A 22,932-nucleotide genomic window follows, 5' to 3' on the forward strand; every position below is an offset into this window, starting at 1 on the left:
TCAAGGACAGTGGTCTATAAATTATCTTATTAAGATCTAATCCCCAAATGCAATGACCCAGAATGACTCTCATAATTCTTTCAAATATTTAAAATTTTTCTTTAACATAAAACCTTATCTTAATTGAATAGTTCATGTGTGCCCTACTATTGTGATTTTTATCACATAGGCTGCAATCATATAAAATCCAAAAATAAATAGTTCAATATAACATGATGGTAGGATGGTGCCAAAAAGTTACTTTACTTGACCAAAAGGAAAGAATGGAAATGTACTGTCATGTACAGGTATAACGTAACGTGATTGCAAATTCATGTAAATATAAAATAAAATGTACGTTCAGAAGCGTGCTCCTTACCATGGGTGACATGCTCTGCGAAGTGCAGCCACTTCTGCCTTGATAAGGATGCATGTAATTCTGGTACAGCTGCATGCCATACTGCAGGATAAATACATAAAAACACATTCCCACCACTTTTACTACATAGATCACTTACCAAAATCAACACTTTTGTTAATTATACATCATCAATATAAAAATGAAAATGATAAGCTTTCCTTAAAACAAGTGAGTAAAGCAACCAAAATTTTGAAAGATAAACTTTGAGTGTCCTAAATAGTATCGTTTAAGAGACAGTGTTTTGTTTTTTTTTTTTTTTCTTTTTTTGGACCCACACTTAAGTTCTAGCTCACAATATAAAGATCTGGAGCTGACATCCTACTCATTATCCTTAGTGTCAACAGCACCAAAACCATGTGGAGTGGTAAATCACCTAGCACTAAGAAAGCTCACTTGGGAAGAGTGCCCAACTTTGTGGTACAAAGACTCTGAGAATGTGACACACATCCTAAGCAAAACTGGGTAAAATTTATCATAACTCTTCAGTGACTGATTGATGAATACACTGTCTTTTGTAATCCATGAACTTGATCCTATTTTGAAGATTCTTGGCACTGTATCACCCGCTGGTAACAATACTCTTAGGGCATTGTGTAATTTTTGGCTTTAAATTCAGGGAAATCAAAATGGTGGGGAATCAGGCTGATTTCAGACAAAGGGTCACAGCACGCAATGTAAAGAATAGTAGATAAGAACTACAGAATCTTTACTTTCAAGAGGCAGCATCATAAGAACTGGACTCCCAGGCTACAATTGGAAAGTGGGTCTAGATTACAACTGGATTATTAGTTTGAGAAACATTAAGAATGCTAGTTGCTGTGGCCAAATTTATTTTGCAGGAGTCCCCCATTTGAAACTGGAAGATAATCCCCTTAGATTTAAGTTAGTTCATTAAAAAAGAAAAAAAAAAAAAGAAACAAATGGAACAGATAGGTTTTTTTTTCTTTTTTTCTTTTTTTCCCCCTGCTACCCTCTATAATTCTCTCCATTTTATGGAGCCCTATATAAAAGAGATTGGAGAGACACCACGGAAAAAAATCTTACCCTTAGGATGAATTCCATTTAAACATTCCAACAGAGCTGTTTCTCTACTCAAAACTATTTTCTTAAAAGCAATTCCAGCAAAGTGGATATATTTGGTAATTAGGCAGAAAATCAGAGGGGGGCGAGGGGAGTCACTGTTTTCAAGATTTTGCTTTTAACATGAATACAAACCCACAGTCATTTAAAATTCTCTGTATTGACTTCTTTATCCAATTATTTCCCAACTTCTGAAAATTATTTTTTAAATTAAGGTTTGACTGACATTAATAAGACCTAACGAAATTTATTTTAAATCAACTCTAAGCCTACAGTAACTTAAAAAGAAGACAGAGGAGCTTAATTCCTAGTCAAGTTCATTTTGGAGAATATACAGTAGCCTCCAACCAACACTTTCACAGGTACATGCTGCTTGGACACCTTTTATTTACCTGCAGTGAAAAGCCTGCTACCTGTTAATAAGACTGTTTTCTTCAAAGAGGTATAGTCCCTGGTACCTGTGGTGTTAGGAAGTTGCTTCCGTGATGCTGAAAGTCTTTAGTAGGCAGTTAACTCTGGCCAAGGGGTAAGGCATGGGTCACCTTAACATTTCCCTGCCCTGAGGAGGGGCAGATAAGGGACTGAAATATGTTAGACAGAAGCTAGCAAAGTTCTAACTGAAGGGAAGGGGAAAAGGCAACATGTAATTAGGACACTGTACATGAGCAAATTTCCCCTTTTCTAAGTCTCTGATTTTTCTGATTCTACATGTAACTGGAATTTCTCCAAAAAGAATGGTAGTGTCTCTCTCTGATGCTACATGAATAGTTTACATGTGTATATTAAAAAGAAAGGAAAATAAAACAAGAGGCCAAATTCTTGGGGGAGGCTCTATCTAATAAATAGCATATCATTAAAATAAGAACAGCGCTTCTGGTCCAGCCAACATAACATAGACTAGTCTTTCCCTACTCCTCACTACTAGGTACAATGATAAACTCTGGAAATAACACAACAGACAACCAAGGAGATGATCAAAAGCTACCTCTAACACCAGGTGAGGCCAGTTGCACCAACCAGCGGGATCAAACCAGTGCCCCACTGACAACAAGCTGGCAGTCCCCTATTAGAGAGCCTCAAATGTGTCTGTGCTGGCAGGTCCAGGCTTCCTGTAACTGATTATTTTAAAGTGTAAAACAGATCGTATCACTTTCCTGTTTGAAACCGTGTTGGTTTCTCATTGGCTCCACAACAAAGGACCTCACTGATGCTGGCCTCTATTTCCAGCCTCATCTGGAAAAGTTTTACCATAACTGAAACAAACAGGAAACCCAGATGTGGTAGCAGAAAAATGGCCCCCATATATGTCCACAACCTAATCCCTGGAACCTGTGAATTTATTACGCTACCTGGCAAAAGGGAAATAAGGTTGCAGATACAATTAAGGGTGCTAATCGGCTGACTTTGGGGTTTTTTTTTTTTTTAACATTTATTTTCCTTTACTTATTTTCTGGCTGTGCTGCATGGCATGCAGGATCTTAGTTCCCCGACCATGGATTGAACCCGTGCCCCCTGCAATGGTCAAACCCATGCCCCCTGCAATGGAAGCGTGGATTCTTAACCACTGGACCACCAGGGAAGTCCCTAATCAGCTGACTTTGAAATGATGTGATTATCTTGGATTATCCTGGTAGATCCAATGTAATCACAAGGGTCCCTATCCAGAGCCAAAAGAGAGAACCAGCCAAAAAAGGCAGCACAGAAAGGACTTAGCCGGATAATGCTGGCTTTAAGGGTGGAGGAAGGTGCCATGAGCAGCACCTAAAGGCTAGAAAGGGCCAGAAAATGGATTTCCCCATAGAGCCTCCGAAAGAGAATGGAGCCCTGTTGACACCTTGTTTTAGGCCAGTAAGACCCACTTCAGACTTCTGAACGACAGAGGTGTAGGATAATAAATTTGTGTTTTAAGCCACTAGGTTGGTGGTAATGTGTTACAGCAGAGTATCTTTGAACTGGGCATCTGTGACTTGAAAGAGGCTTTGAGAAGAGGCAAACAAGAGAAAAAAAAAAGTAAGAAGGTGACAATCTTCCAGAAACCGAGCATTCTGGATACAGAAAGAACAAAGAGAGCTTTTAGTATATTTCATCATTTCTTAGACACACATTTGTTTTCAGACTAACAATTTGTATTATAATCTACGGCATCTTATATTCACTGTGGACCCAGTGACTTGCCCTTGCCTGAAATTGATGGGATTAAGAGGTCATTAGCATCAACCCTTGCAAAAGGAATGCCGGTGGCTAGAAAGACAACCCCACAGCCCATGGTGGAGCACTCATCTGAGAGATGCTGCCTCCCCAAAGCTCTTAAAGGCACAGAGCTGGATAATCTGTGGAAAATATAAGTATCCATGACTCTGAGATGAAAATGATTCAGAAATGCCAGATTTAGAACATGAACAAGTTTTAAGAATACCTCAACTAATTTATTTCTAATACCTCAACTATATATATATATACACACACATACATACATATATCTGTGTATATACACAAAATTGATAACATCATCAACAAAAATGATGAAAATCAGGACTGTAGGCCTAAATAAATCTAAATATTCAAATGAAAATAAAAACTATATGTGATATGAAACATATCACAATTTTAATGGCATAATTATTAACTTTCTAGTTACACAAAAAATAATGGAGCATCCTAGTGAAATCAATGGAATGTCAGAGTCACTGAAAGACTGATTAAAGGAAGTGGGTGTACTACCTGCTTCTGTGTTGGGTGTTTGAATCTGAGCCCGTTAGAAGGGAGAAAGACTTGGCTAACAAGGTTGGAAAGTATCTCCTCTACTAGGCTAGTCAGACTTCCAGGATTCTGACAGAAGGGGAGAGAAAATCAGAGACCTCGAGATATTTTCTCTACCATAACTGTGATGGAGTAAAGTCTTCCAAAGAGTGCCTGCTTCTTTATCTGTAAAAGGAGAGCAATGGATGAAGTCAGTGGTTCTTAGTCAGGCAGACACTTGGAACTGTCACTAACTCGGGATCCCTGAGGACAGGGCTGGACACGTGCAACTTCAGAAAGCACCTCAGTTGATTCCAATGCATATCTCTAGTCACCTAGTTACTACTCCCTTGACTGGTTGGTTTCCAAGACCCTCTCAAATACAGTTCTCTTCTTCCTTTTGTTTGTTTTGCATTTTATGACAATGAGAGCAACACCGAAGTGACTACTTATCCTGAGGGTTTCAAAGAATCAGGGCTTCTAAGATTTGTTGAAACCAAAATCGTGACAGCCATTTTGACAGTAGACTATTTGAGAAACAAACAAATCTCTAATAAAAAGGTACCCATAGTGACTTTCTGCCGTAACAGCAAAAGGAAGAAAAATTCACAGTTAATCCAAAGGCTTCCTTTAAATTACTTTTAAAAACTTTCTTCCTACCACTTCACACACCTGCTGGGATGACTACTTTTTTTTTAAATGGAAAATAACAAGTATTGGTAATGATATGGAGAAATTGGAATTCTTATATACACTGCTGGTGGGAATGTAAAATAGTTTATTAGTCTCTGTGGAAAACACTTTGGCAATTCATCAACAAGTTAAACATAGAATTACCATATGACCAGCAATTCCATTTTTAGGTACGTATCAAAAAAACTGAAAACTGTTACTCAAACAAATATGTGTATAGACATATTCAAAGCAGCACTATTCGCAACGGTAAAAAGGTAGGAACAATCCAAATACCCATCAATGGATACATGGAGAAACAAACTACTTAATATATATATATGTTAAACAACACACATACAATGGAATATTATTCAGCCATAAAAAGGAACGAAGTACTGGTACATGCTGCTACAACATGGATGAACCACAAATCATTATGCTAAGTGAAGAAGCCAAAATGTCACATATTGTATGATTCCATTTCTATGAAGCATCCAAATGGTAAATCTATAGAGACAGAACATGGATTAGTGGTTGCCAGGGGCTGGGAGTAACTGCTTAATAGCTACGGAGTTTCCTTTAGAAGTGAAGAAAATATTCTGGAACTAGACAGAGCTGGCAGTTGCACAACATTTTGAATGAACTCAACGCCTCCGAACTGTTCACGTTAAAATAGTTAATTTGGTTAATTTTATGTTATGTGAGTTTCACCTCAATTTAAAAAAGTAAAAGAATAGAAAATAAAACTTTCTTCCAAACCTGGTATGACAACTAATAATTCTGATCCTGATTATTCTGCCCTTCTTAAAAGGAAATAAGTTTTATAATTATAAATTTAAAGTTGTGCTAAATTTGCTAGCATATAAGTTTTGAAAATAAATGTGTCTTCTATACATTCTGGAAGAAATCAGTTCTGTGTCTCTCTTCCCTACCTACTTTTAGAATATTCTTACTCCTTGTCAAAATGCTTACCAATAAATTTTGCTTATGGAAGCTGTAATTTTTACTTAGCACAAAGGTAAATGCTTGAATAATAAAGCTATAGTAAAATTTATAAAATAATTTGCATGAAACTAGAAAACAATTCACACAATACTTAAATAAAACATAAACCAACTGCACTAAACATATCCGGGTGGGCACATTTTAAAATATCCTTCACATCAAACTGATGAACATGTTTTTAAAATGCAGACTAAGTCACGGACAGGAGAAATTTCAATCAGTTAAACTGGCTATATACGTAATACTCTTAAAAAAAAACAAATATCAGAACATTTCTAAAAATGGAATACTCTATGCACTCAAGATACATGTATAAGGTTATTCCACTCTACTCTGGAAATGTTTCTCTTTTAGATAAAAAATGAAATACATATATTTGGTGGTGGTTATCTTTCTTCTTTCTCACATACCCACATGCATTCATAGTGAGTCCTCCGAGTTTTGAAATACAGCTCTTTTCGAGCTTTGATGGTACTCCCAGCGTTTAATAGAAATTCACGCCTGCAGTGAGATTACCTTAAGCAATCTAATCGCGGTCACCCAGCACGTCCTACTCTGCTCTTCTTCTGCACAGAGCATTTTCAGGTCTCGGGGCCCTCCCGCTTTGTTAGGCTAGAAGGCCACAGCACATTGTTTATCGTTAATGCATATCTTGAAGGTAACACCTGTTGAAATAAAAGCCACTAAAATTCTCCTATATATAAGAGAAAGCTGTCTCTTTTTAAAAGAAATTAAAAGAAACTCAAGCTTACCTAAAAGGCTGAGGCTCGCTTTATTCATCTAGCAAAATATTAAGCCTGTACCTTAAAGCAGAATCCATAGCTAGTCGGTGCTCCGTGTTTTTTTTTGCCTGCCAGTGACACATAAATATCACTATTGCCAAATTCGCTGAAAAACTGCAAATGCCGCGGTTCCTTAAAAAAATATATATGTGTGTGTTGAAATGGATACATTTTTTGACACTACCTTTTGTATTTCTATTATATTACATAATTTATACCTTGGCAAAAATTATTCCAAATAATGTCACAGAAACAAAAGGCAAGGAAAACTAAGTCGCTATATCCTTAAATAACTAGGAGCTGGATACGAAATTATTTATTTAGAGAAGTGGTGATTTGTTTATCATTTAACTTCCCATATACAAAAGAAAATATATCTTCCTATTTTAAAAGTACTCGCTTTAACCACCGTTTCAAGGAATCTGAGGGAGAGGAGAGAGCAATGAATGGCTTTTGAAAATGTTTTCCTTATCTCGGTTTCAAATAATGGTAGTTCTGCAAAGAGAAGAAGATTGGTTCGAGCTCCTGCAGGAGTTAAAGGAAAAAAAAGGCAACAGATGATGATTCCTGCTTCACGGAGAAATGACCATCCCTCAGGTCTGTGTACTGCCTCACACACTGCAGCAAGCAATGAAATAGGCTGCGTGACTACCTTCCTTTACAAAGGGAAGGAAGCCTGTACAGATAAGTCCAGGGAAATTACCTGGCAATGGAATGTGTCTGGTTTTCAGGGCAAAGTGGAATCATGAAGGGCTATTTCTTCTCTGGGAAATCCATGAGGTTTAGAGCTGGTCATGGGAAATCACTGGGTCATATTCTTCTGTGATATGTTCATAACTTGGAGAGACACTTAATTCTGGGGTTGAATGTATAATCAAAACTGACCAAAATGCATTTGTTTTTTAAAACCTTGCTACTAGTCATGCGGTCCCAGACCAGCAGTCTCTGCATCACCTAGGAGCTTATTAGAAATGCAAAATCCCAGATCTGGCTGATTCAAAATCAAAATCTGCATTTTAACAAGAACCCAGGTGATTCATATGTGCTGAAATGTGAGAAGCTGGTACTCTTCAGACAAAAAGACAAAGCAGAACATTCAGCAAGTCAAGCAACCAATTCAAATTCAAATCCAAAAGAATTTCAGTCACTGGCCAGTAGGCTGGCTAGTCCATCAATGATGATTAGCAGAGCAAGAGTTTCTGTGTAGGCAACTGTTTCTCTGTGTGTCACTGTTCTTTAGACATCTGATCTAATGAATGACTACTGTTCTCAACTCCAGGGGAGAATGAGGCAGAAAAGAAAACTGTTAAAAGAGACCCAGCCTAGGGCCCTGGGAGGAGGAGGGAGAAAGGTACTCTTGTTGGCATGGCATTTAAAACTTTATTCCTTGATAGAAACTGATTTGCTAGTAAAAATGTCTGATTTCTATGAAGATGGAATAAAACCCATCCCTGCCCATTGACACTGTAGAAGTCAATGTAACTGAGTCATTTGGACGTGAGAAAAAGGCAGCTTAAGAAATACTGGAAGGCCATATGGGCATGATGAGTTTCTTCTCTTGGTTGATTTTTGTTCCATTACTGCAGAGACATCAAGGCTTATGACACTACAAGACTATGCTGAGCTGGCATGCTTAGCAAAAGCTACGCATGCACACGTGTACAGAAGGGGGGAGTTGGAGAGCAGGGTACTTAGACATTTCTCTGTGAATGTAAGTCATAGCCACACCTCCAAGGCTTGCAGAAGTGTTTATCTACCTTCCATACAGCCTATATCTTTAGAAAGTAAAATAAATTAAGACCCTTCTCATAGAAAAAGGGCAGGAAATGGTCACTTTGCCAGGTAGAAATGTCATATTAGACATGATAACCTACATGATTTTTATCGAGGTCATAATCCGTGAGGTTATCTAATATCTTGAATTTCATTTTTAAGGGGGGATGTGAAATCATTTTTATGTATATAGACTATGGAACACACACTCAGGCACAGGCTAGAGTGAACACTACCGTGTACGCTGCACAGCAAAGTCAGACACCATGTTGAGGAGAGCTAAGGTACGATCTGAGAACAAAGGTTGGATGCCTGTAATGTTGCCCAGCCAAGGGGGGACCATTGCAGGCATAAGAGCATGGCTCCAGCAGATGGAATAAGAACTGTCTTCTTATGTAATAGGTGGGAAAGGAAAGGAGGTGGAGGGTGAAGTAAAAAAAATAATGGGCGGTGGATTTTCATGGGAAACCTGTTAAGGAATTAAGAACTTAGGAATTAAGGAGATATTATCATATCCTCCAGTGAAGAATCACTGGGAAGATAGTGAAAGAAATGTGATTACTGGATTTGGAAGCCACTTTTCTCTGATGTTAAAAGTAAAAAGACAACCCAGCACACATTTGTTTAAAACCACCTTCATGTATTATTACTCCATACATCAGGAACACTGGGAAAGACGAACTTCGTTACAAAGGTTAAGAAAAAGTCTAAAACCTTAATTACAAAAATGGGTAATTATTCATCCTAACTATCTATAATATAAAAACTTGAAAACTAGGTTTAAATCCTCAAGAAAAATTAGTCAAATGCATCTATATGAGAGAATACTAGTAGTCAAACTACATATACTTAAAAACAAAAATTTCTCTAAAGGAATGGGTTACTAAATAAGTAGAGCCCCATTCCATGAAGCATTCCACCACTTAAATACACACACACACACACACACACACACACACACACACACACACACACACACACACACGTGTGAATAGCAACAAAGGAAAACTGTGTATCAGGGAAGGGAGGAAACTATGCAAGAACAGTTGGGGAAAATAGGGAAAGTATCACTCCTTTGCAACTCCGTATCTCCTGTTAGGACCACTGCCCAAATATCTAGCCTCCATCATTAGCTGTGTTCTGGGCATTTCCATAAACACAATATATCTAGAACCAAGATCATTATCTTTCTTCTAAGATGGTGACCTAACAAATCTCCTATTCCTGATTATTCTATCATTTTCTATTTCTTTATTTTCCTTATGTCTTTCTCTAGGAACATTAAGTGCTTCCTCTTCTTTCATATCAACCAGTCAACAAAACCTGACCATTTGCCATTTAATCTTGCATCCATCCCTTTCTTCTCTCTCCACTGCTCACCCCAGGTTAGATCCCATCGCCTCCACCCTTGATTACTGAAATGATCATCTAATTAGCACTAATTAGCATCTGTGCCTCAACTCAACCAATCTCTCTCCCTTCCTTCCATCTCCCCCCTCCCCCCTCCCCCCCCCCCCCCCCCGCCCCAACTCCCCTGCTCCCTTCCCCTCTCCATTTCTCTGTCTCTCTGGTTGATTTTTTAAGCTCCCTATGGCCACACTAATCTTCTTACAACTTGATCATTTCACTTTCTCACTCAAAATTAAAAGATCTTTCCATGTCTTAACCTGAAGAAACTGTGAATGTGACCTTTTTTGCAAAGGGGTCTTTGCAGATGTAATTAAGTTAAGGATCTAGAGATGAGATCTTAGATTATCTGGGTGGGCTCTAAATCCACGACAAGTGTCCTTATCAGAGACACACAGAGAAAGGAGAAGGCTGTGTGAAGACAGAGGCAGAGACTGGAGTTAGGCCTCCACAAGCAAAGGGGCACCTAGGGCCAAGACAGAAAATCCTACTAAAAATTTAAAGGCTCAAATATTGAGAATGAGAAATAAATAATGAACATTTTCAGCGTAAAAGAAAAATATGAATTTGCAGACTGAATGTGTATATTGAGAATCAAGCTAAGTTTAGTAGAATATATTTGAACACACCTAGAAATATGGAAGGAAAATGACTAAATACCTATGATGATGATAAAATTTGAAAAGAGCCAGAGAAAAATGACAGATTACCCATAAAGAAGCAACAATATTGTCACTGACAGAACAGATGTGTGAACATAGAATTAAACTCTCATGAAAACTCTCAAAAGTAGTTTCACTTGAAGGAAATCGATGCATTGCATAAAATATCAAGACATAAAATGCAGGCATATGGCATAGTCCGCAACAACTAGATTACATAGAAATAGACTACGTAGTGCTAGTACTAAGGGAATTACGTGCATAAGTGATTACGTATGTGTATGTGAACATCTGCACAGGTTATGCCTATGTAACTATATACATAGGTATACATACACAAGCACACAAACATATATCCACCCCTGATCATAACATAAGAAGTTCCTCTAGGAATTTACAGACTAGGTGAGGAGACAAAACTAACACACAAAGGAATTAATAAGCAGTTACAGACTCAGCTGAGTGTTACTAACTGCATCAACATCAACAGAAGTTGAGAGGTGGGCAAGGTCTGTAGTATGACCTGGGTAAAAAGAAAAGATGTGAACTCTGTTGGGCTTCAGAACCCCAGCCTTGATGAGGAGAATGGGGGTAGACACAGAGTGGAAGAGAAATGGGCAAGGAATGTGGTACGCAGACAAGAGCATCCAGATCCCATCAAAGGATGTATATTGAAACTAGTGGGAAATAAAGCTGAATAATTAGCTTTTAAACAGATTATGGCAAATGTTTGGAATCTAAAAAAAATTACCAACTATCAACATCATGTAATAAGGTAATAAATAAAACAAGGTAAAACCCATTTTAACTTACAACTTCCATATAATTCATAACACATCACTGATACCCCAATTTACCTTTGATGTCCCCTTAGTAGAAAAATATAAACCGGATCTTCTTAAAAGGAAGTAAATCTTTTTCCAGGACTTCTTTCCCTGTTCTTTTGCATGTAAGAAGCCATGAATTTCGGGATATGTGCTTGAACTCAGAAACATCTGGAAGATAAATTAGACACTCATACAGCTTCTGAAGCAACGATACGTTGTAGTTTTATATTTCCCATAGAAATGTGCAAAATCAAACAGCATTGATACCACCTATACACCATTACAGTAATAGCGATATATGCAACAGAAAGTAAATCAGTCTTGTGAAAACCTGAGGCAAGTTCCAAATGAAATTACACTCACAAAATATACATTCTAAGTGATCGGTACTTAGTCAAATTAAAATTATAAGCTATTTGAGTGTCCATCTGAAAAGCTGAACTTCATCTACAGAGTTAAGTCCTGATACTTTTCATCCCTGTCTATGATTTTCCTTGAGATTACAGATGGACCTGTCAACGTCAACTTCATTATGGTATAAGTAAGACCATGATCTGGACTTTCACTATTCAGTTAATAAAGAAATTGAGCCAAGTTCACCTCCTTGATGAAGGTAATACAAACAATCTCTTCTTTGTCCTCTATGGCTCTCAGTTGTGGGTGGGTATGGGCAGGTTGTGTTTTCCAAAGAGAACTGCAATAATATCTTTCATTCCACATGCTCTTCTGCAAATGTTATCCTGCCGCTGAAGTTTCTCCACCCCCTCGAATCTGGACAAGGCTTGTGACTGCTCTGACCAATAGGATATGGTGGGAAGGACATGCTGCCCTGCTGGTTCTAACTGTAGTCCCTTAACTAGCCTGCCTGATGACTCCCACTCCTTAACTCTTGGAAGCTAGCTGTCACATAAGAAACGTGACTACCTTGAAATGGCTATGTGGTGAGAAGCACAATGCAACTGGAAAAGCCCCGGAGGAGGAGACACCATGTGGGGAGAGAGAGAGAGAGGCCACGGAGTACCAGGCACATGTAGTGAAAAGCCATCTTAGAAGAAGAGGATCCACAACCCCTTTGGGAGTCTATCTGCCTCAGAGACCCATCCAGCTAAACCCAAATCCTGACCCACAAAATGTGAGTGGGTACGTAAGCCATTAAGGTTTGGACTAGTTTATTACCCAGTGAAAATTAACTGAGACAGTGGGCATGTGTTGGTTAGGAAATTGAGAATGGGAAGGAATAGCTCTATCTGAGTGGCTGTGCTCAGTATCCTTAACATAAGACAGTGGAAATGCATTAGTGTCTCATTAAAAGAAGAAAATAGAAATCCCTATGAATAAACAAATGCAAAATGGAAAAACTGAAACTAAGAGAAAGTATTAGCTAAAACAATGTAACATATTTTTAAAAGCCTATTCAGGGATATGCTGAGAGTAGATAATGTTTTTTAAGTAAATTAATAAAAAACTTTTAATTTAATGAGCCACAGATATTAATTAATTGACATGCAAAACAGGCAAGTAGGTTTTTTAGTTTGAGTGCTTTCCAAGTTATTAAACCAAACCAATTAAATTTTAAAAAGGGAGTCATAGAGGTCGCACTAGAAAAAGAAGGAATGTTTTAAAAAGTGGAAACATTGCCTCAGTGGAGAGAAGAGGTCAGGGGCACAATACAGGACTATCTGATTGCAATGCTACGATTTTTCTTGTTTTTATAATTTAACATTAAAGTAATATAACTAAATTAAAGGAGAATTTGGGAAAGGAGGCAGAAGAAAAACTCCAATCCACCGCCCTGTCATAATCCAAAGGCAAAGTATTAAAAGGCGTGACAGCTGGGGATGCTGGGGGTACTGCCACTGCTGGCATTCACCCGAACCTTCTACGGGGTGTCTGCGAAAACCCAGCAGCATATAAGCAGCTTTTAGAGAAATCTCGACACTAATCATATTTCTAAAATATTTTGGAGCAAAAAATGAAATACAATGTATTAAAAATGAAAAGCCCACAGAAAACAAATTTGTGATACCCAATATATTTACCAATATATTCAAATACCAGTATATTTAAAGTAATGTCTATACTGGAACTATTAAACATTTTCTTCATTAAAGATCAGAGAATATTGAGTGGGTTCGGGGATGCCAAGGGCTTAGATCAAACAGCAACCATTATAAAGACATTGCTCAACAAGTATGGTATTGATATCAAATATTAAATAAAATAACTTAAATCTTTTATTGTAATGAAAATATCTTGGAAAATGGTCACCTAAAGCCATTGCCAGTTTGGGAGAAATGAGCCCAAAAAGATGCAAAACTAAGGAGATTTTAAATTAAATAACTAGTATTTTTAATTCAGCTACTTCATACTTCAATCAAGTAATTCCATCAGAGATAATATTGCATTTAGTTGCTAATATTTTATCACAAATAGGACTGAGGGCATTTATTATAAAAGTTAATACTAAATATCTGTTAGTAAAATGTCTACAATTTACAGGAAATTCTGATTTTTTTCAAAGACTAACATAATCTTTAAACACATCACAGAGCAAAACTCTGCAAATTTCCTTTCATGATACACATTTTTTAAATGCTTAAAATCCTTTGACAATTGTCCAAAACTGGGAAGAATAATATGATATAGGTCTTTACTGATTTAGGGAATTCTTTATCTAGATTTTGTTCCTTCTTTTCTTTCCTATTCTTTTCTTTTCCAACTTTATCTTCAGCAAAAATTAAGGCATAACATCCAAAATCTGGACATGTATAAAAATGGACCTCACTAAATAGACATTTCTCCAAAGAAGACATACAGATGGCACATGAAAAGATACTCAACATCGCTAATTATTAGAGAAATGCAAATCAAAACTACAATGAGGTATCACCTCACACTGGTCAGAACGGCCACCATCAAAAAATCTACAAATAATAAATGCTGGATAGAGTGTGGGGAGAAAGCAGCCCTCCTACACTGTTGGTAGGAATGTAAATTGGTGCAGCCAGTATGGAAAACAGCACGGAGGTTCCTTAAAAAACTAAAACTAGATCTACCATACGATCCTGCAATCCCATTCCTGGGCATATATCAAGAGAAAACCAACCATAATTCGAAAAGATACATGCACCCCAATGTTCATTGCAGCACTATTTACAGTAGCCAAGACATGGAAGTGACCTAAATGTCCATCGACAAATGAATGAATAAAGAAGATGTGGTATATTTATACAATGCAATATTACTCAGCCATATAAAAAGAATGAAATAATGCAATTTGAAGCAACACGGATGGACCTAGAGATTATTATACTAAGTGAAGTAAGCCAGACAGAGAAAGACAAATATCTTATGATATCGCTTATATGTAGAATCTTAAAAAAAAAAAAAAGATACAAATGAACTTCTATACAAAACAGCCACAGACCCACAGACATAGAAAACAAACTTATGGTTACCAAAGGGGAAGTGGGAGGATAAATTAAGAATTTGGGAATAACACATACATACTATAATATATATAAAATAGATAAGCAACAAGGACCTACTGTGCAGCACAGGGAACTATATTCAATATTTTGTAATAATCTATAAGGGAAGAGAATCTGAAAAAAATAGATATATATGCATGTATAACTGAATCACTCTGCTGAACATCTGAAACTAACACAACACTGCAAATCGAGTATGTCAATAAAAAAAGAAAAAATTTAACTCTCATGAAGTAAAGAAAATGGCATTGAAATGCAAGATAAATGAGTATATCTACTTACAAAATTAGATAAATAAGTAAATAAGTAAGTAAATAAATAAATAAATATGGACCTACAGTTTCCCTTGATTATTTATTACTTACATATTTTAATAAAATATATTTTACCTGCAAAATCTGTGTGGGGGATATTTCACCATTGGATTCAGTTGCAAAAGACACCATATGCTCTGGAAAAAAATACTGACGAAAAGATACATGTTATATTATCCTAAAAGCCATGCCAGAAAAGACTGAACTATGACCAACACAGTAATCTAAAGCAAAAGCTCTTTAAATCAGTGTTTTGAAAATTCACCCAAAGCGCTTTTAAAAATGCCAGTCCCTGACTACACCCACAGGTATCTTAATGAAAAGGTAGGAGCAGGGCCCAAAGATGAACCAAACACCCTCAAATGATGCTGATACCCAGAGATCCACGTACCTCCAGTTACAAAACACTGCCCTCCGGCTGACAGCGTGCTAGCTCCCGTGAGTCTTCCCTGAGTCCTGCAACCACTCTAGCAGGCAGTGAAGGACTATCAGATCCATTTTACAAAGTCGAGGCTCATAGAAGTAAAGGATATACCCAAGATCACAGCCCACAGAGTAGAGGAGCTAGGACTTTAAACTAGAGGACCAGGGAGCTAAAAGGACAGTCTTTTCCACCTACTGTTTTTCCAAACCTGTTTAATCATAAAACTCACCCAGGAAAGCTGTTTAAAAATAGGAATCCCCAGGCCTCCATCCTGGAGCATCTGATTCAGTAGGTCAGGGTAGGACCTGGATCCTCTATTTTTAACAAGCACTATCCCCTCCCCCAGGGAATTTTCATGATCAGGCAAGTTTGGGAAAATATATGCCACTATACTTCCTCTAGGACAGAGCTTTTGAACAGTAGTTCTATTAACATTGTTCTAATAACATTGTGTTTGGGGGACTGTCATGTGCATTGCAGGACATTTAGAGCATTCCTGGCCTCTACCCACCAGCAGCGCCCCCATCCCCCAAGTATGACAACCAAAAATGTCTCCAGACATTACCAAATCACCTCCCAGTTGAGAACCACTACTCTAAGTCTACAAAATGAATCTACAGCCTTGTTTAAATAAAAAAAAAAAAAAAAAAGATAAACCAAAAATGAGCACTAAACCATATGTCTTTAACTATGACTTTTAAATTCTTGCTTTTAATAAAGATTCACAACAAGAAAACAGTTTCCTTTCAAATTCTAATTCTATTTAACTTTTATTAGGACTCTTATTTTCTTTGTCAAAGATCACCCCATTATGTTTCTATTAATAGGTTCAAATGAAAGAGAACATAAGAGGTCTTTCAGGGTTTGAAAATATTCTATTATGGTGAGTATCATATATTTTTCATAAAGTAGCATTTCAATCCAATTATCCAAAAAGTGTAAAAATATGCTGCAGAGACAAAAACAATTTAAAGTAATGAGCCCAGAGGCTATTCTGACTTCTCTTGATCACCAGTCTTCATTAGAATATGACATACATTTATTTTCTTTTAAAAAGAACTTAGTAAAAGTAGTATTTACTAGATAATGCAGTGGTCTTTATCTCATTTCTACTTAGCTCAGTAATTATTGCACTGAAAACAAAATATTTTGGAACAGCAAGATGCATGTCAATCTAAACTTCGGGCTAAGTTTCAACACTCCCAACAAACATCAATCTGTTTTTCCTTTAGAATTTTTCTTATTTAATTTCCTAAATTCTGTGAAAAGAGTTAAACTATAATATTTTGGAACCTGCTTGGAGAATGAGTCTAATAATTCATTCCCCAAATCAAGTGCAGTTTTTTTTTTTTTTCTTAAAAATCAAGAAAAAGAAGTAATAGTTCCCCCAAACCATGTATATGAACTTCCATGATGATGTTAGAGTAAGAAGACTAATCATTGTTAGAGTAAGAAGAACTGTGACTATAATTTTAAAGGACCAGAATTCTTACCTACAATTCACCAAATAGGGAACTGTATTTTATCCATAGTGACCTTTTTCTTTACATGAAATAAAATAAAATTTAACTAAACTCATTTATTCTCCATAACTATTAATGGGGATTTCACTTACCATTGGGTTTTTAAAGAATTCATATTTGGCATAATTTTTTCTAAAGTATAGCTTATTCTCTTCTTCCATTCCCCAGTTAGATAGCACTTCAATCACCAGCTCGTGGTCTTCTACTGTTCTTTCTGTAAAGAATGTTCCAGTGGGCATGTCAACAGATAGATGGATGGATGGATAGATAGAAAGATAGACAGGTAGGTAGACAAATACATATATATATATATATATGGATATATATATCCATACAAATATATAAAATATATTAGGTACGTATTTTTATTAAACATAGCAAATTTCAACTCAATTCTGAAATAATCAGATTGATACAATATTCATCAATTTTGAATTAGTAATGTTGACTTTTATACCAAAGCAGACTGTAACCTGAAGAGAAAAATGACAGAAGATATCACAATGCACTTTTTTACAAATTCTCAATCTCCTTTTATTGCTATGTAAATTATAATACAAGTTTGATAACAAATCTGCATTAAGAACATGGGAGCTATTCTTTTTCTCCAACTCATCATGGTGCCAAAATTAAAATATTTGCCTCAAGGTTGAACAATTCATCCCATTAAGAGATGAAAAATTTTGACAGGTTCAATATGCATTTAAGACACATAATCTGGATAGTTGAGAAAATTAAAATAAATGCTTTAAAAAGAAAATTTTAATGCAAGGACGTGCAATTTTTTAAGAAACCTAACCTCTGGTGGCACTTTTTACTTTCAAAACCAATGTCCAGGCAAATACAGTTTGTATTAGCAATGAAGATAATTAGACAGGGTGGGAAGGCACGTAGGAGGAAAGGCATGTAAATGAATAAAGCAATGGCAGCTTTAAAGAGATGAACGCAACCTGCAAAATTCCTATTTTAATAAGAAACTGTGATGTTCATAGCGGTACTATTCATAATAGTCCCAAACTGGAAACTACCCAAATGCCTATCAACATGAGAATGAATAAATAGACTGTGGAAAGGACACAGGGGGATATATCCTACAGCAACACACGACTGCATGGATGAATTCTATAAACACAGTATTAAATGAAAGAAGTCAGACACAAAGAGTACATACGACACGATTCCACTTATGTAAGTTCAACACAGATACAATCAATCTATGGTGTTAGAAATCAAGATAATGGGGATAGTGGGTGGGTGAGCAGAGGCATGAGGGAACCTCTGGGGGTGGGAAATATTCTGTTTCTTAATTTGGTATAAACAATATCTGAGAATTCACCAAGTTGTCCACCTTCATTCACTTCTGTTAAGGTATGTCATACTCCAGAAAAGGTTAAAGAAAAGTGACTGTGAAATTATTAATGCAAAATAGGAAATGGAGAACAGCCAAATAGGAAGTATAGAAATCCTCTGCTTTTTTAGGTGCTTCCAGGACCTTTTGGAAAAGTATCTGTGTCTCAGAAATTCAACACTCAGGAGCAATCTGTGACCTACAACACCCAAACCCTTGAAAGTAATGTCATCCTTAAATAGAAGCTTATTCATCTGAAAGGAAGTTCTTGTAAGAGTGCTCAATGAATATGGATGAGCTGGAGCTAAGTGTGTATCAGCACTCCGGGTTGTGTTCCTAACTCTGATTGCTCTTTTTCTGTCTCATTGACTAGCCCTGGTAGCTCCTTCTCCCTCCTAAGGTGCAGTCCTTGGCTCGACTCTTTTCTTTCCCTTCTCTCAACTAATTCACTCTCCCCTCTTCAGCCACTGTGTCTGTCAAGTTCCTTGAAGTGAGATCTCCAGCTACGGTTGCTTTCACTCGCATTCCAATCCTAACTGCTAGACTTGCCACCACTTCAAACACAGTCTGTCTAAAACCAAAGTTCAGTATGGTGGCTCCTCAAAATATTAAACAATTCCAGCAATTCCACTTCTGAGTACATAACTGAAAGAAGTGAAAGCAGGGACTCGAACAGATTACTTGTACATCAATGTTCATTGCAGCATCATTCACAATAGCCAGAAACCAAAAACATCCTAATGTCCATCAACAAATGAATGGATAAACAATATGTAGTAAAGACACACAGCGGAATATTTAGCCTTAAAAAGGGGTGAAATTCTGACACTTAAAGATATTATGCTATATAAAATAAGACGGACACAAAGGAAGAGATATTATATGATTCCATTTACATGAGGTACCTAGAACAGACAAATTGATAGAGACAGACAGTAGAATGGTGGTTGCCAAGGACTGGGGCGGGAGGGAGGAATGAGAACTTATTGTTTAATGGGTTCAGGGCTTCAGTATGGGAAGATAACAGTGTTCCAGAGATGGATGGGGGTGATGGTTGCACAGCAATATAAATGTACATAATTCCAGCGAACTGTACACTTAAAATGAATAAAACGGTAAATTCTGTTACATGCATTTTACCAAAATTTGTAAAAACTGTAAAAAATGCAACAAAGTATCTTCCTTTTTCTCTCTCAAACTGCTTTTTTCCTAAATTCTCCAGTGTCCATTACAACTTTCTCTATGTCCACGCCAATATCCTCCACTGTTATCCCAGATATCAGACTCTCTGTCCAAGTGTCTGTCACACAACCAGCAATCCCCCACCCATTCCCACTGTCACCATTCCGATTTACACCTTCATCTTTTACTAACTAATCATCAAACCTCTGTTTCTCTCATTTTTCCAATCCAACCTGGACCCTGATATCATAGGAAATTAGACTTTATCAATCTTTGACAAATAGGGTCACTTGGGGAGAATAATGGCCTGCCTCATTCAGGGATGTACTCTCTGTCCTCTGGGAAAGGATCTGGAATTAAGGGGTTAGTGGAAAAAAGGGTGGAGTGAAGACTGAGAGGGAGCTAGATAGTAAGTGGATGGTTTAGGTTCCAGTGACCCTATATCCTGCCCCTTTCAGAACCAGGACCTTTTCAGGGTGAGGAGCTGATGGTGATAAAATCCCAGACAAGTTTAATGGTGGTGTGTGGTTCAAACCAGGAGCAGCTTAGGAGGCTACTAGCCTCAAGCAGAAGCCCTGCATCTAACATGGCAGAAAAGCAACAGCTAAGTGCAATGTTGAGGAAGAGGAGTCCATAGCATCCAAGTACGTGGAAAGAGCCCTGCAGAACCAAGTCCCCCAGGGGGAGTGTGGAAGGGCTAAGAGAAGACCATGCACTTAGGGGGCCTTACAGTACAGGAAATAAGCTTGAGAAGAACAAGACTTTCTAGAACATGAAGAGAAGGGCTGGACAGAAGTTAGACAAATACCCTTCCTGGGACCTCAATGCCCCACCAGAGTTTTAGAAGAGTGAACGTAGATCTTAACCTTCAATTGAGAGTATCTTAAACCTGTACGTAGCTCATTTACATAACCTGAATTGATTATCTACCCCAACAAGACTAATAACAAGCCGTAAAGCAAACCAATAACAGATTAAACTATTTGCCATTAAGAGGTTAGTCAGGAGACTCAGGGTCAGAAGTTAATTCAAGTTACAGAAATAAAGGAAGTCACATCTCTGCACATCTCAATCTGAGACCTTTTTCATTACTGTATTTAATTCTTATAATCTCCACAGTAGGCTGAATAATGGCCTCAAAGACATCAGGTCCTAATCTCTGGAACCTGTAAATGTTACTTGATATGACAAAGCATCTGCAGGTGTCATTACCTGAAAGATATTGAGATGAGGAGATTATCCAGGGTGACAAAGTTGGGCCCTAAATCCAAACACAAGTATCCTTTTAGGAGAGAGACAGAAGGAGATCTGACAGAGAAAGAAGAGTAAAGGGCAATGTGACCACAGAGGCAGAGACTCAAGTGATGTGGCCACAAGCCAAGGAACGATGGCAGCCACCAGGAGCTGCAAGAGGCAAGAACACACTCCCCATAAAGTCCTTGGGAGGAGTGTGGCCCTGCCAACACCTGGATTTCAGCGAAATTAAGTGAAATTAAGTATGCACTTCTCACATCCAGAACTGTTACAGATTACATTTCTATTGGTTTAAGCTGCTGGTAATTCATTACAGCAGCCTGAGGAAACTAAGGGGATAATCTAAAGAGCAAATTCTATTTCCATTTGATAGACAGCAAATGCCTCAGAATTTGAATGACAGCCACATGTTGACCCCAAGTCTCTGTTCCTTCTTCTGCATAGCACTGCCTCTGCCTTCACTACAGTTCCCAATGGAAGGGCATCCCCTGTGGATATCTTACTCAATCCCCTGTGGATATCTTACTCATTCTTTCTTTATCAGCTCAAATCTCTTTCACATTCCTGCAATTCTCAAGATTCAACTGCCTCAAATTCTTTTATTGTGAAACATGTTCTGTAACTATATGCTAATTAACTGAAAAAAAAAACCATATTTTGAATGTAAGGGGCTATATGTCAAATTATTATCAACCTTAACATCACATGAAAGTAACATAAATCATTTGAATTTGGATTACATCAAAAAAGATAATAAAACAAAAAGAGTGGAAAAACCAAGCGGCATTTGAACAGCTGTGACAAATGTGTCATAAAAGAACTAGTATAATATGTGTAGTCACCAGAAAAGCAGCAGTCTAGTGGGGATCTGGTTGGTTACAAACAAGCAAAAGCTCAGCATACCAATCTAGAAATGGAAAAATAAGGGATACAATATTTGCAGAACATTTCATAGAACTATAATACCAAATGTTTAAATAATGCAATTACTAGCATCAGGAAAATAGCCTGGTAATTTTAAGCAGAAAAATGTCTTCAAATAAAGCTGGCAGAAACTAGAGTATGTGGGAAAGCAAAAGACAAACTTCCCATTCCTTCAAAGAAGATTTCTGGCACTATTCTATGGAAAATTCAGAAAACATATAAAAAGCAAACAAAGTCCAGAGGATCAACTGCAGCCACACATTTTTAACTTCTTACACTCATCTGGTAATGGAGATAAAACTTACTTATTATAGAATCTGGCCTTTTAAAATGATATTAAATAATTATTTACATTTATACATCACCATCCTCATTTATATGTGCCGTCATATATAATGTCCCCCAACCAAGACTCACTGTGTTAAAGGATTAATGCTACAATAATCCAAACAACCCCAAGAGGCCTCACTGATTATCAGCTAATCACATCTTCAGTGTTTTTTTTTTAAAAACGCAGATATCAAACTAACTACAAACCTTAATAGGGAGAAAGTTCAACAAGAGAATTCAAGATGCCTAGATGGATTATTTTGATAGGAAAAGAAAAATTCTTAAAGGGGAGGTGAAAAGTGGCTGAAGACTGGTTTTGTTTTGCCAAAGCCTAACCATAAAAAAAGACAACATCACCAATACCCAAGAAAGTAAAAACAAAACAAAACACTTGTCTAGATGGCTTCCAATAAACTTTCTCCTCACTCTTCCTCTATAGCCCCATTCTAAAAGGAAACAGAGAATGTTCAAGATGGTGGAGTAGGAGGATGTGCGCTCACTCCCTCTTGCAAGAGCACTGAAGTACAACTAACTGCTGAACAATCAGACAGAAAGTCACTGCAACTCAAAAAAAAGACACCCCACATCCCGAGAGAAAGGATAAGCCGCAATGAGAAAGTAGGAAGGGCGTAATCAAGATAAAATCAAATCCCATAACCTCTGGGTGGGTGACTCACAGACTGGAGAACAGTTATACCTCAGAAGTCCACCCACTAAAGTGAGGATTCTGAGCCCCATGTCAGGCTTTCCAAACTGGGGGTCCAGCAACAGGAGGAGGAATCCCCAGAGAAT

The 22,932-nt window shown here is 37.3% G+C and overlaps 1 protein-coding gene across 6 annotated transcripts in view; it reads right to left on the bottom strand.

Annotated features, from left to right (window-relative positions):
* Window positions 1–22,932, bottom strand: part of GRB14 (growth factor receptor bound protein 14) — a 119,973-nt gene that overhangs the window by 8,649 nt on the left and 88,392 nt on the right. For 3 of the 6 annotated variants that reach the window (XM_057745780.1, XM_057745785.1, XM_057745786.1), the window contains 6 exons: window positions 17,195–17,316; window positions 15,231–15,305; window positions 11,381–11,518; window positions 6,703–6,813; window positions 6,416–6,511; window positions 359–439 (listed from right to left, as the gene is read on the bottom strand). In XM_057745780.1, the coding sequence (XP_057601763.1) occupies window positions 359–439; window positions 6,416–6,511; window positions 6,703–6,813; window positions 11,381–11,518; window positions 15,231–15,305; window positions 17,195–17,316 (623 nt within the window). The remainder of the gene's footprint in view (window positions 1–358; window positions 440–6,415; window positions 6,512–6,702; window positions 6,814–11,380; window positions 11,519–15,230; window positions 15,306–17,194; window positions 17,317–22,932) is intronic. The other 3 variants (XM_057745781.1, XM_057745783.1, XM_057745784.1) reach the window with 3 other exon arrangements.

The sequence above is a fragment of the Hippopotamus amphibius genome, chromosome 8 (genome assembly GCF_030028045.1).
Source record: "Hippopotamus amphibius kiboko isolate mHipAmp2 chromosome 8, mHipAmp2.hap2, whole genome shotgun sequence".
NCBI classification, from domain to species: domain Eukaryota; kingdom Metazoa; phylum Chordata; class Mammalia; order Artiodactyla; family Hippopotamidae; genus Hippopotamus; species Hippopotamus amphibius.